This window comes from Vipera berus (genome assembly GCF_964194415.1).
Source record: "Vipera berus genome assembly, chromosome: 2".
Taxonomy (NCBI): domain Eukaryota; kingdom Metazoa; phylum Chordata; class Lepidosauria; order Squamata; family Viperidae; genus Vipera; species Vipera berus.
Window position 1 is genome coordinate 172,235,771 of NC_138203.1, and position 14,260 is coordinate 172,250,030.

Sequence of the window (14,260 nt, forward strand, 5' to 3'; positions counted from 1 at the left end):
AGGAAGTCTATTTTTAGCTTTTCCCAATAACTATAAGACTATTTTTCATATAACAGTCTGGAAGTAGTTTGTCACGGTCCCCATCTAGGATGGTTTAGACCTACCAGCCTAGCTTATGCCCCTGGATTTCCCTGATGGTCTTGTGTTAGCAACTGAGCATAGAGCGGTCACTCCATTGGGGTCATGAATGCAACTGGTAGATGCTCTTAAGACAGTAGCAAAATGAAACCACTGATTAACATCCAGATAACAGTTGTATGCTCTAAGGTCTAGAGAACTATAAAATAAAAGTTATGGTGGGAAAACCCCAACCTTAATAGCAAAACTGCATCAAATAGACTGTACAATTGTCAGTGGTTACAAGATGTGAGAAAGTAAATCAGTATCCTAGAGAAGGACATGGTTGCTGCAAATATGAACCAGGACATTCCACATTACAACAACCTGTGGTTTGTAGTTTCATCACTTCTTCTACCAATAGGCTGTACCTGATAATTAATTTTCAAAATAGTCCTCAGCATACAATCCTAAGCTCACCATATTATCCTAAACCATTTCAGTAGTATTTTTAATCTTACCCAAAGAGGTAATGGAGAGAAGAGCATATGCCCAACTGATAGGTCTTATGAAAATCACTGAGCCTTGCATGAGTAGAAAATCCATTGTTTTTTTATCCTCCTAGGCGGCTTTTCAGAGAGACCTCTCCTATCTTCTGGAGCTAATTGGCAGTGGCAAGGAGTCCTTGATCTTCATGAAGAAACGGATCCGTCATTTGGCTGCACAATGGCTGAAGGCCTCCCATAAACTGGAACAGAAACTGGAGGGCAAACACAGAGATCAGAAGCAGGTACAAAATTAAATTAGTTGCTTGTTCATTGTGTATGGGGTTATAAGTGTAAGGTACAGAGATTCAGTTGTGCTGGGTTTTTTTTGTAATTTATTTCTTGCCTACCTAAAACCCTATTTCTATTCACACACACACACCCTTTTTTTTCTTTTTGGCTTTTTTAGATTTTGATCCACATTGGCTTCTTGACAGAAGAATCAGGAGATGTTTTCAGCCCTCGTGTACTAAAAGGGGGTCCACTGGGGGAGATGGTCCAATGGGCAGATATATTAGCTGTTCTTTACATCCTGGGCCATAGTCTGAAGATCACAGTCTCTTTGAAAGAACTTCAGAGGTGGGTTTTCTTCCATAATCTAAGCATTGCATTTATGGCACAACAATCTTATTAATATGCATAGAAGGCCTGTTTTTAAAAAAATATTCTTATGTGGTGGTAGTAGTCTGAAAGTAACTTAAAACTGAAGGGCTTTCTGTTTCATTACATTAGATTGAATGCCTTGCTCTCACAGATTTGGCTTCCTCATACTATGGAAGGCACAGAAGATTTATCAGTTCAGAATTCAGAGAAGAGTTATTTGATACAATAACAGAATATTACAGAAAAAAAAATCACCCAGGTGTTTTATGGCTAGCGCAATCTGATGACTAACAGATATAATGACATTATTCATACACTCTCCCATATGCCTTGTCCTTTTTCTTCTGTAAAGAGTGACACAAAATTATTTAACGCATGAAAACTGACAAAATGGTGTTCACATGTTTATGTGATCAACAACATCAAGAATGCCCCATGAGATATATAAAGGTAAAGGTTCCCCCACACATGCATGCTAGTTGTTTCCAACTCTAGGGGCCGGTGCTCATCTCTGTTTCAAAGCCGAAGGATGTCTCCATGGTCATGTGGCCGGCATGACTGGATGCCAAAGGTGCACAGAACGCTGTTACCTTCCCACCGTAGTGGTCCCTATTTTTCTACTTGCATTTTTACATGCTTTCGAACTGCTAGGTTGGCAGAAGCTGGGACGAGTAACAGGCGCTCACTCTGTTATGCGACACTCGGGATTCAACCCGCCAAACTGCCAACCTTCTGATCAACAGGCTCAGCGTCCTAACCCACTGAGCCACCGCGTCCCTCGAGATATATATACAACCCTAAATAATGCTGCTTTTTCTCAGATAAGCATGGTAACATTAGTAGCATCTCAAAGCATTATACAGTAGATATCTTCATACCATCTGCTTTCTTCTAACCAAAGCTATCACTAATGTCAGGCCGCTTTAATTTCACAGGAAAAAAAAGGAACTGATTATAATAGCCTAAAATATTCCCTAAAGCAAATCTTTGCTATAAAACAAATCTTTGCTTTTTTCACATATGTACTGTGTTAACTGTTACTCCTTCTTCACGACTCTCTCACCCTTAGATAGGAGAGCAAATCCTCTTTCATAGAATGAGCCCAGCTAATCAAAGGTTCCTACGGTGCAAGTGATGATTTAACAATGCTGCATAACTGCTGAGGGTAAACAAAGCTGGCTTAGCAAGAAAAAAGCCATTTTTCCTGGGACTCAAGCTTATTTTTTAAACAAGCCACCCATCCCTCCCCCCACACACACACACCTCCTTGCCATAGCAGTGGATTCTTTTTCAGGCTGAATGTTTGTTAAAAAAATTCTCTCTCCTCCCAGCAAAGTGACTCCAGACTAAATTAAGCAAAGAAAAGTAATCTTCTTAAATAATGCAGGATTTCTCTGATGCGGGGTAAGAAAAGGAAGAGCAAACGGGATCAGAACAGGATTGAGCTGATTAGTATTTAACGGCTGCTGATTCAGTCTGAATAGCGTAGTATGCTCCCTGATCACTCCTAGCTTTTTGCTATTCTACACCAAATAGATCAAGGTGCCAAAATAAACATTGCAGGAAATGAAATGCACTATCACATGAAAGAAAGCGTCATATAAAGATCGCCCAGCCCTGTCTGTAATATTTTGGTATGACTTTCCAGTCTTCTTATATCATTCTGCCCTCTGCTTTCCAGGTTTTGCCAGCAGATATGTACTGAACCTATGTCTCAAGCACATGGGAGTGATTGCCCAGTGCAACGGGGAACCTCTCTTTCTTGGTACGCCACACTCAGTGGTGGGCTTCAAATATGTGAATAACTGGTTTTCTGTGTGGGTGATGCTTCTGGAAGTCCATTCTGGGCCTGGGCAACAAAAAAATTAGCTACTGGTTCTGACGATGTGGTGCGAACCAGCTGAATCCCACCACTGGCCCATACCTAGTGTCTTTTAGTTGTTTGGGGGTGAGCCCTATTTCAAGCCAGCCCAGTGGCCTCTGACTATGATTAATTTGGGGATCTAGTGGGTTCTGGGGAAAAGGCTGGTTTGAAAGATCAGAGCTTTCCTGATGCCCAGTGAAGAATGACTCTGCAGAAGAAGGTCTAGGGGGCAATGGAGATGCAACAATCCTGCACCAGTTTAAAATGGCTAGTGCACCACTGTTTAAGGATCACCTAATTGTATCATAGAATGAATGGTTATTAAAGTGTGTGCGATTGGGTTCCTGGGCAAAAATTGTATCAGGATAAAAGGAGGAATTCTGCTTTAAAACATCAGAATATTCAAGGATATGTAGGAGATTTTGAGATTCCCCATGTTTTGGAGGCTGGTCTGATGGAGACTTAGATCTTTTCCTGAATCACATCCAGTTTGTATGTAACTAGCAAAGGACTTCCTTCCTTTCAGCAGCCATTGTCCCACCGGAAATAAACATGCTCTTTGTGTCCTGTCCCTACCAGAATGCCCTTCTCTCTCACATGGCCTTCTATAAGCAGAGCCACTCAAAGGTTTAATTTCTTTTGCTCTTCTTCTTCTCACTTATTCTAACATGCTTTGGTGGCAAAAATCATAGGAAACTTTTTTTGTGTAAAATTTAAAGGTCAGGAAAGGTGTTCCATTTAATGAAATTGGTGGCAATCTATTAAAAACAGACAACTCATACTTTTTAGCACTTTGCAGAATTTTCCTTTCATACCTTATTTTTTTGTTTTGTAGACAGCATATTTTACGCAGAACAGTTAGGCAGAGATGGCCCGGTGCTGTAGCTATTAGGACTTCAAGAGGAAAAATGACTCAGACACTCCATGGGCAGTGTGAAGTTGTTAATTAGTACCAGTGATAGTGCAAATGAGACAGGAGCAAGGACTGTGGGTAGCCTGAGAAAGGGAAGTTCCATATGTTGTTACCTTTTGCACAGTGGTGGGATTCAGCTGGTTCGCACCACTTCAGCAGAACCGGTAGCTAATTTTTTGTTGCCCAGGCCCAGAATGGACTTCCAGAAGCGGCATCCACACAGAGAACCAGTTGTTCACATATTTGTATCCCACCACCTTTGCACCATGATTACGGTGATGAGAGGTTATAGCATCCTGTATGTAGTTCCATTTTGTTGGTTGGTTGATTGGTTCATTTTATAAAACTGCCCATCTCACACATGTGATTCTGGATGGGTTACAGAACTAAAACCACAAAAAAACAGTGGAAAAAAATGATCAAAATCACGATAGCATAAGACCGTTAAAAGAGTAAAAGCTACTTATAAAGTTTTTTAAAAAATGATTTATAGGAAAGCATAATCAGCGTCTCTAACAGCATAGATATTTTCCAGAATTCATGCCACCCTTACCACATCCCAAGTAAGATGGCAGAGCCATGGACTTCAGGCCCTGCTGGAATGCCAGTAGGGTTGGGATCAGTCTGACCTCAAGGGTAATGATGTCTCAAAGAGTGGAGGCTGTAGCAGAAAAGGCCCTCCTCCTGTGTCCCAGCAGATGACATTCCTTAGTGAATGGGACCCATATCAGTTTTATTTATATTTCACCTTAATTATTATTTATTTAATAATCAAGCTAAGGTCGAAAACAAATCGAATACTCCTTCTTCCTCCTATTTTTCCTACAACACCATCTAAGGTTAGTTCGGCTATGAAAGAGTGACTGGTTCAAAGTCACCCACTTGGCTTTTTATGGCTAAGGCGGGACTAGAACTCACGATCTCCTGTTTTCTAGCCTGGTGCCTTAACCACCATACCAAACTGGCTGCCTTTCTGCCAGATCTGACTGGAAGGATTGAAGTGACTAGGAAAAGATGTTTGGGGTAATTGCTCTACATCAGGGGTGTCAAACTCACAATGTCACGTGATGTGTTGAGACGTATCGCAACTTTTTTCCCATTGCCGACAATGGGGTGGGCACGGTTTCGCTATGATGCATCTGGCCTGCAGGCCAGCAGTTTGACACCCCCTGCTCTACATTTTCCAACCTATACCTAACTAGTGAATTTTGCTTGGCATAATAAAGCCTATCCCTGTCCCCTTATCATTGTGAATGGAAAGAGGTTCATAAAGCTGTCTTCTTCTATTATATAAAGGTGAGATAGCTTTTCACCTAGAGACTAGGGTTTTATTACTTTCTATTACTTTCTGAGCAGCAAGAGAGAAATGTTTTGTTATCATTTTTTTCTGGGGCTTCTGTTATAGATTCAAGTTTATCCGCTTTGCATATCCAGATACAGAATAATGAATACTGCTCTGCTTCATTAGCATTAATCATTATACACTATGTTCTGGCTACATTATCAAGATGTGCATGTACAGGTATAAAACACAGCGGGAAAACTTTACTGAAACAATTACAATTGTAATTTAAGGGACTTGAAAATTCAACAGATGTCAGCATAAAAATGTTTGCTTAAATATAAATGTAAAACTCATAGAAAGAGATTGTGTTTATCCATCATGCTAAACCAACATTATAAACCATAACCAAATAAAATTGTAACTTAGCATGTTTCATCAATCAAGCTATAAAGAGCTTTGTGTCAACTTCCCACACCCATTTAGTTTGGTTTAGTGTTTGATTAATGCAGTTTACAATTATGCAACCCATCAATCTATCTTTGATAACAAAGATGGAAAATCAGAATAAAACACTGGGGGGAAAAAATCATATTCTGACCTCTGGGGCTAACCATAACCTCTTTTTAGTGATTCCCATAGCCTCATAATATGGCACATCCCCATCAGTGAAGTAGCAAGCAAAATTATCTTGAGGCATTCATATCAATGAAAATAGCTTTTGTTAAATAGTGGGCTCTTCGGTGCAGGTATGATGACACGAGGCTGAGTACAGGATAACTCATACTTTTATTTCTTGCTAGAACTGTACTGAAGCATGGGCTGCAACCAGCCGCAATATATAGTCTAGCCCCTAGGTGGCAGCCAATAGGTTTGAACCAACACTTGCCGCCTGGGGCTAGCCAATTGCAGGACAGGAGACAGTTAGTCTGGGTTGCTGGAGAGCCGTTAGCTACTCCAGCAACCCACATGGTGTATCACCAAAACCCAGTACATAACAGCTTTTGTTTTACTTTAGTTCATTATGTGATATATTAGGGATTGACAATTGAATTTTTCTTGTTTGCATCTCTTTCTTGTTTCTTTATGCATCAATCCTGTTTCTGCATCTGCCAATTTTTAAAAATCTATCAATTATTTGCTTTTTATTTATGGATCTGATACACACACAGATGTATTATTTTATCTTAAAAATATACATTTCCATAAATGCATTTTCATACATGGCATTTAAAAATGCAGTTTGGCTGCTTGTTTTATTTTATTTTTAGCCAAGAAATGTATCCTGACATTTGGTGAGGCACAAAATTACTTAGTCCAAAAGATACAGGCAGTTAGTCTCAGAGTTTATAAAGATTAAATTATTCAGACATCCATACTACAGGAACACTCATCCCTATGTACTATGTGCATAGGCACAACACACATGGACACAAAAAAGAAGAAAGATCTGATTAACAGAAAGCTACAGCTAAGAATGTATTCTCTAAATTCAGAGTTAACTGTAGATTTTCCAATTTAGAATGGCACAAAATAAAGAACAGATGAATGAAAGGTTGCATCATTAAGTGTGATATGTTTCCATGTATCATCACTGCCCTGAGGTTTGTGAATAAAGAACAGAATGCAAATGTCGCTCTTTTTTTGTCCTAATAGGTTATTATAGGCCTCAATAACTGCCAGTAGAATGGGAAATTCAGATAACAAATTGGATATGTGTGTATTAATCCAGGAAACAGAGCTTCAAGAATAGCAATTATTTAGTGTCTCCTAATTTAATTAGTTCATAGAACTAATCTATCCATAGCCTATTTCTCACGTGGGCAAAAAGGTGTCTCTGGAAAGTCCAAAATGTTGATATGAAGGCAAAAGTGGCATTAAGGGAGCAAATCACTTTGATCTGGGAAAAATTCTAGAACCCATTAGGTTTGTATATTGCTTTTAGGTAGAATTCCAGAAGGATAATCTGGAACATGTAGGAAGGCAAGAAAAGAGTGACTGTAAAACCTGTCAGCAACATTATAAATTGGCTTATCTTTTCCGACAAACAGATATCTGTTCTCTACAGCTGCTGCAAAGCATGGCTGTGTTAAACAGGTGGTACCTTTATATTCTTGTACATGCTGAAGCACCTTCTGGGAAATCAACCCTATTCATTGTGCAGCCCTAACAATTACTAATTGTGATATATATGGCTAAATGATAGTGACTGGTCTAAGGCACCCAGTTTTCTTGGCTGAAAATCCCCAATATACAATTCTGTACTGTAACTACAACACTACACTGGCTTTCAATGTAAATAAGCTCACAGTAATTAAAAAAAGAAAAGAAAGAGGGAGAATAGAACATAATACTTCCTATCCTTATAATGCTTCTCAATGAATTAATGACTCCCAACAGGCACAGATCAAGGGAAGTGTGTTTGCCAGGAAAAGATAAAACCTCAAGATATATTGATGGTATAATTATACCTGTTTACTTTTAATAGAGATATTATCAAGGGAGCAAACTCCTCATTCTACTACAAGACTTTTAGTTACTGAAAATTTACATCCCTTTGTGAACAGCTAATTCTCAGGACAAATTTCCTGCTAAGGGCACTTGCTTCCAGTCTACTGCTTCTGCAGAGACAGATTCATTTGTATGGCACCCTGTAATAGAACTGATCTTTTTTTTTTAAGCTGATGACTGCCCGCAAAGATCTTGAGAAAATAAGAGGTAGATACATCCAGGCAGATGAATGAGAAGGGAGGATAGGCTGCACTGGTTCCTCCTCTTGTAACCATGAGATGAATGATTTGGGGGGGGGAAGAAAAATTCAGAGAAGAGCAACTAAGATGATCAAAGGCCTGGAGACTAAAACATACGAAGAACAGCTGTGGGACTTGGGTTTGGCTAATCTAAAGAAAAGAAGAAATAGGGGAGACATGATAGCAGTATTCCGGTACTCGAGGGGCTGCCATAAAGAAGAGGGGGTCACGTTATTCTCCAAAGCACCAGAAGGCAGGACGAGAAGCAATGGATGGAAGCTGATGAAAGAGAGAAGCAACCTGGAATTAAGGAGAAACTTCCTGACAGTGAGGACAATCAACCAGTGGAACAGTTTACCCCCAGAAATCGTGGGCAATCCATCACTGATGGTTTTAAGAAGAGACTGGACAGTCAGTAAGATGGTATAGGACAGGTTCTCCTGCTTGAGCAGGGGGGGTGGACTAGAAGACCTCCAAGGTCCCTTCCAGCTCTATTCTATTTGAGATCTGTTGCCCATCGTTTCACATGATGCTACTGTAAACTCCCTATTTATAAGGAAGCCAAATTTTGCATTTGGACTTTCTCTCTTTCCCCTTGGCACACTATAGAAAACAAGCGTGTATTATATATTACCTGGAATATTATAGCCAGAAAGAATATAAGTACATGGAAAGTAGTTGCTGCTAATATAGTAGAATTGGTCAAACTAGCATACTTTCAAGTATGAATCTATGTCATAAAATTGTCTGCAAATTCTATTTGTTTAAGAGGGGGAAAAATAAGCACCAGCAATTGCATAACTTCCCCTGTGGCATATAAATACACTACTTTTATAGGCAATTTCCCCTAATATAAATAGTTCTCAACTTATAACAATTCATTTAGTGACCATTCAAAATTACAACAGCACTGAAAAAATGACTTAGGACCATTTTTCACACTTATGACCATTACAGCATCCCCATGGTCACATGATCAAAATTTGATGCTTCGCTACTGGTTCATCTTTATGACAGCTGCAATGTCCCGGGGTCATTTCACAAATGTTTCACTTAGCAACATAAATTTTGAGCTCAGTTGTGGTTGTAAGTCAAGGACTACCTATATATTTTATGCAGTTTCCTTGGATATACTTCACTTTTGTATTCAACTTCCTAGGTTTAGAATTAGATACAACTATAGCCTCATGAATATTTGGAATTGAGTAATGTTGATTCCCTGCATTAGAAATACTTCAGTGTCCATTTGCATCAGAACAGATTTTGTTTTGGCAGATCATGTTTTTTAGCCTGAAATGGTATCCATAATGGATTTCTTTTACATTACTACTGCAGCAACAACTGTAAATACCTAAACATACTTCAAGATTTGATGGTAAATAGCCTATATCCTTATTTTGTATTGGTGAATGATTTAAGAGCACAATGTTGGTCTTGGAAAATAAAGAAATCATTTGCTCGCTGCTGAATGCCCCTCTTTTGCTTTTTGGAAGTCCAACTCTAGCACTCAGATTATAAGAAAATATTGTTCTGTGAACTGCACTCATACAACATGCAAAACTATGGCTTATTTTGAGCTTGCTTTGTTTCATAAGGCACAATTATTAACTTCACATTAAACACTAATCCATAATCAAATAAATACAGCTTAACATAATGTGACTCCAGCCAGGGGAGTAATGATAAATGTTTTTTAGATGTGAGGAATTCTGATCATCTGGAGAAGTTATAAGAGAAGCTAAAATACACCTCTGGTGGTTTATAGGATGGTCCCTTTGCATTCATGACTCTAATCTTCAACTTAAATTGCATGTATTACTTTACTGATAAGAATAGACCTAAGATTTGGATTGCTTAATTGGCTGTTTGGGTGTGAGGACTCCAGGGTATGCATTTGCATGCAAAGTTAGATGGGATATTCATAAATCCATGTCTTCTACCCTTCTTTCATTAGATAATAATCCATGAAGGAATTTGAAAAAGGAAGTTGCACATAATATAGCAATAGCCCTTGGACTTATATACTGCTTCACAGTGCTTTACAGCCCTCTTTAAGCAGTTTACAGAGTCAGCCTATTGTCCCCAACAATCTGGGTCCTTATTGTACTGACCTCTGAAGGATGGAAGGCTGAGTCAACCTTGAGCTGGTCAGAACTCCAGACTGTGGGCAGAGTTAGCCTGCAATACTGCATTCTGAGTACTGTGCTGGCGTGGCTTATAGAGAAAATCTGATGTTCTGATCTGCATCCATAAAACCTATTGCTAAGTAAGTTGGGTGCAGTTTGCTTGTATTGGGCACAAAGAAATTGGTAGAAAGAAAGATTGGAGAAAGATAAACATCACTTCTACTTCCGCCCCTAAATTAATGAGAAGCTATTTTCTTCTCTACTTCCACAAATATATTCCATGCTTTATGGAGCAGAAGCAAGAATGGTGATCATAGCCATCACAGAATACAGCTTGTTCAAAAGGACAGAAGTAATAGAAATTGAGGATGACTTATATTTTACAGTAGGTTAACAGAATATTGACCTCTGTTCAAAATTCTAAGAATGAATACTTGGTAGCACTGTTAAAAGAATCTCAGTGAAAAGGAAGAATAAATAAAAACAACACTATTATTAATGTCCACTGCCAACCACCCTGTCAGAGCGAAGATATCAATGATGCTTTCCAAAAATAATAATTTGTTTTACAAAAATGCATGATGAAATAGGGATGGAAGATTTTACTTGCATAACATCAGTGTGGGGACAAAATTTACTAAGCATTGCCTTTCTAATAATTCCATTACCTCTCTCATTGATAATTGATTCCTTAAGAAAGTGGAAGAAGACACTTGGGGAGCAGCTATTTTTTTATTTGATTCTAACCAACAGGGAAGATTTAGTTGATAAAATAGAAATAAGGAGAATTGGGGAGAAGGGAGTGAACTATTTAATGCTAAACCTCTTGATATTAAGAGAAACTAAAGCTGGACAAAATCAGAACACAACTTGCACTTCAGGAAAGCACATATTAATGAATTCAGATGTTTCCATAGGTATGAGAGTTGTTAAAAATTAGGTATAAAATACACAACTGAAAACAAACCCAAGAAAGAAGAAAGTCCATGAGATTCCGTAAAATGCTCAATGAAAAATTTTAAAATAGGAAAGAATAAGGAGGTGGAAAGAGAAACAGATTACCAAGGAAGAGTGCATAGAAATACTTCAGATTTGTGGAAATGAGATTTTAAAACATCAGCTAGTATGAATGGAGGTCAATGAATAAGGTTAAGAAGAGTACAAAAAAATATTCAGATATTTAAGAAATTTCCTGATGATATAGCCAATCTAGCTATACTAGATAGTGATGATGTTATCTAGTTTGTGTAATGAAACATCTGCAAGAAAACAACCAAGCTCAGAGAGCACCAAGGACCCCTCATAGCCAATCTCTATCCACTGTCATTTTGTAATCTTGGAATAGTAGAGAAGTATCGCATGATTGAATGAGGGAAAACATTGCCTCTATCTTTAAAAAAATAAAAAAATAAAACAAGGATAGAGGGGTGGATCTGGGGCAGAACAAGCTAATCGGTGTGATTCTAAGCTTGATCTAAAATAATAAATATGTGTCATGAAAATTATATTATTAGAAAGCAGCATGGATTTCTTAAGAACAAGTTTTGCTAAACTGAGTCTATTTCTGTTCTCTTCTGACTAGATATATGTCTTAATAGTTTATATTAGAGAAATAATATTTCTTGACTTTAGCAAAGCATCTGTCAATCTTTTGAGATAATCCAGACAAGAAAACACAAACATTGAGTTCTATGTCAGTATCTGACAGAGTGTCCCATGATATTTGGATTGGCAAACTAATTAAGTGTGGACTTGATGGTGTGTTTATTAGGCAGATAACCACTGGCTTGAAAACCATATCCAAAAAGTGCTTATTGTGTTTATTTGATGAATTGGAGTGAGCTATCTACTGGGGTATCGTTGATCTTGTGTCTAGTATTCTTCAGTAATGAATTGGATGATACAATATTTTTCAAATAAAGAGAGGGCAGGTAGCTAATACTGTAAAAGACACAAAAATGTTAGATTAGACAGAGTGGAATTGACAGAAAGAACTTTGATAGAGAAAAGTTTAAATACAAATGAACATAAGGGGGAACAAACAGCTTGGTACTATTAAGATACATACGAAAAGGCTTTTGAAAGGTATTTGATCACAAACAGTATGACAGCTGCTGAAAAGCCAAATGCAATTTTATGTTGTATCAGTGGAAATATAGTTTCCATGTCATGGAAAGTTTCACTGCATTATGTGCTGATGAGACTATTTTAAGGGTCGTGCCATATTCTAATGCCTCCTTAAGTAACACCAGCTGCCTGCAATTAGTGCAGGTTCGAGTCCCACCAGGCTCAAGGTTGACTCAGCCTTCCATCCTTCCAAGGTAGGTAAAATGAGGACCCAGATTGTTGGGGGCAATTAAGCTGACTTTGTAATAATGCCGCTTGGGGTGTGTGTGAAAGCCCTAACAAGCAGGCATATACATAGAATGAAGGCTACTGCTAAGCTTGTAAGCCGCCCTGAGTCTTCGGAGAAGGGTGGGATATAAATGGAATTAAAATAAAAAAAATAAAAAAATAAATATTCTGGGTGCCACATTGTAAGCAATGTTAGAAGAAACACCAACAAATTCAGGGAAATGTCTATTGGGGAACTGCAAACAAAGTCTTAAGAGTGACTGATGAACCTAGAAATGTTTCTGCCTTGAGGGGAAAAAAATGACTGCAGGGGAAAATGAAAACACTTTTCTTGTACTTGAAGGAATGTCACACAAAAGAAGGTCAAGACTTGTTCTTTATCATCCCTGACTGCAGCACACAGAATAATGGTCTTAAATTATAAGAAGACAAGTTCCTGTTCCTCTTTTCCCCTAAATCTTCTTAATAGTGAGAGCACTTTGTCAGGCTTCGACTCAATCCCGCCAAGATTGAGTGGCTGTGCATACCGGCATCTCGGAAGAACCAGTTTTGTCCATCTTTAATTATGGGGGGTGAGGTGTTACCCCCCGTTGATAGGGCTCGCAACCTGGGCGTCCTCCTGGATTCACGGCTCAATTTTGAAGATCATATAGGAGCCATGACCAGGGGGGCTTTTGCCCAGGTTCGCCTGGTGCGCCAGTTGCGGCCCTATCTGGACCGAGATGCCCTACGCACAGTCACTCATGCGCTCGTGACCTCCCGGTTAGACTACTGCAATGCTCTCTACATGGGGCTGCCCTTGAGGACCACTCAGAGGCTTCAGCTGGTGAAGAATGCGGCCGCGCGAGTTGTGATGGGAGTTTCCCGACACTCCCATGTAACACCTCTCCTCCGCGAGCTGCATTGGCTTCCGGTTGCCCTCCGGGTGAGATTCAAGGTGCTGGTGATGACCTATAAAGCCCTAAATGGCATGGGTCCGGGTTATCTTAGGGAGCACGTGCTGCCAGCATCAATCTCCCATCGTCCTGTGCGCTCCCACAGGGAGGGCCTCCTTAGGGTGCTGCCGGTCAGTGAGTGCTGGCGGGTTATCCCTAGGGGGAAGGCGTTGTCTGTGGGCGTGCCTGCCCTGTGGAACGACCTGCCTGTGGAACTCCAGACCGCCCCCGACCTTCGTTCGTTTCGCCAAGACCTAAAAACCTGGTTGTTTGATTTAGCTGGCCTGGACTGAGGGGTTTTAAATTTTTAAATTTTAAATTAAATTTTAAATTTGGGCTAATGTTATTTAATTCTATTTTAATTTTAACTGTATTCTAACTTTTGTACTGTTTTAACTGTTTTTAACTTTGCCCTGTAAACCACCCTGAGTCCTTCGGGAATATGGCGGTATAGAAATCTAATAAATAAATAAATAAATAAATAAATAAATAAATAAATAAATAAATAAATAAATAATAAAATAAATAAATAAATAAATAAATTTATCAGAGGCAGAAGGAGGAAGTTCTCTTCATTGGACATGTTCCAGCAGAAGCTAGGCAGCCATCAGCTGGGAATGCTTGAATTGGATTCATGTATTAACTGGTTGGGTCTGATGGCCTAAATGGCCTGTTCCGATTCTAGGAGCCCATAATACGTCTAAACTCATACCTTAACCTAGTGGTTAACATAGTAGGCTAGAAAGTGGGAGATCATGAGTTCAAGTCCTGCTTTAGCCATGAAAGCCAGATGGTGTGACTTGAATTATTTATAAAAATAAAAAAGAAGG

At 39.0% G+C, this 14,260-nt stretch overlaps 1 protein-coding gene across 1 annotated transcript in view; it reads left to right on the forward strand.

Annotated features, from left to right (window-relative positions):
- MGAT5B (alpha-1,6-mannosylglycoprotein 6-beta-N-acetylglucosaminyltransferase B) overlaps window positions 1-14,260 on the forward strand; it is a gene marked incomplete at both ends in the record, with an annotated part of 257,340 nt that overhangs the window by 165,970 nt on the left and 77,110 nt on the right. Inside the window, 2 exons of the mRNA XM_081320209.1 lie at window positions 683-847; window positions 1,012-1,181. Of these exons, the coding sequence (XP_081176335.1) occupies window positions 683-847; window positions 1,012-1,181 (335 nt within the window). The remainder of the gene's footprint in view (window positions 1-682; window positions 848-1,011; window positions 1,182-14,260) is intronic.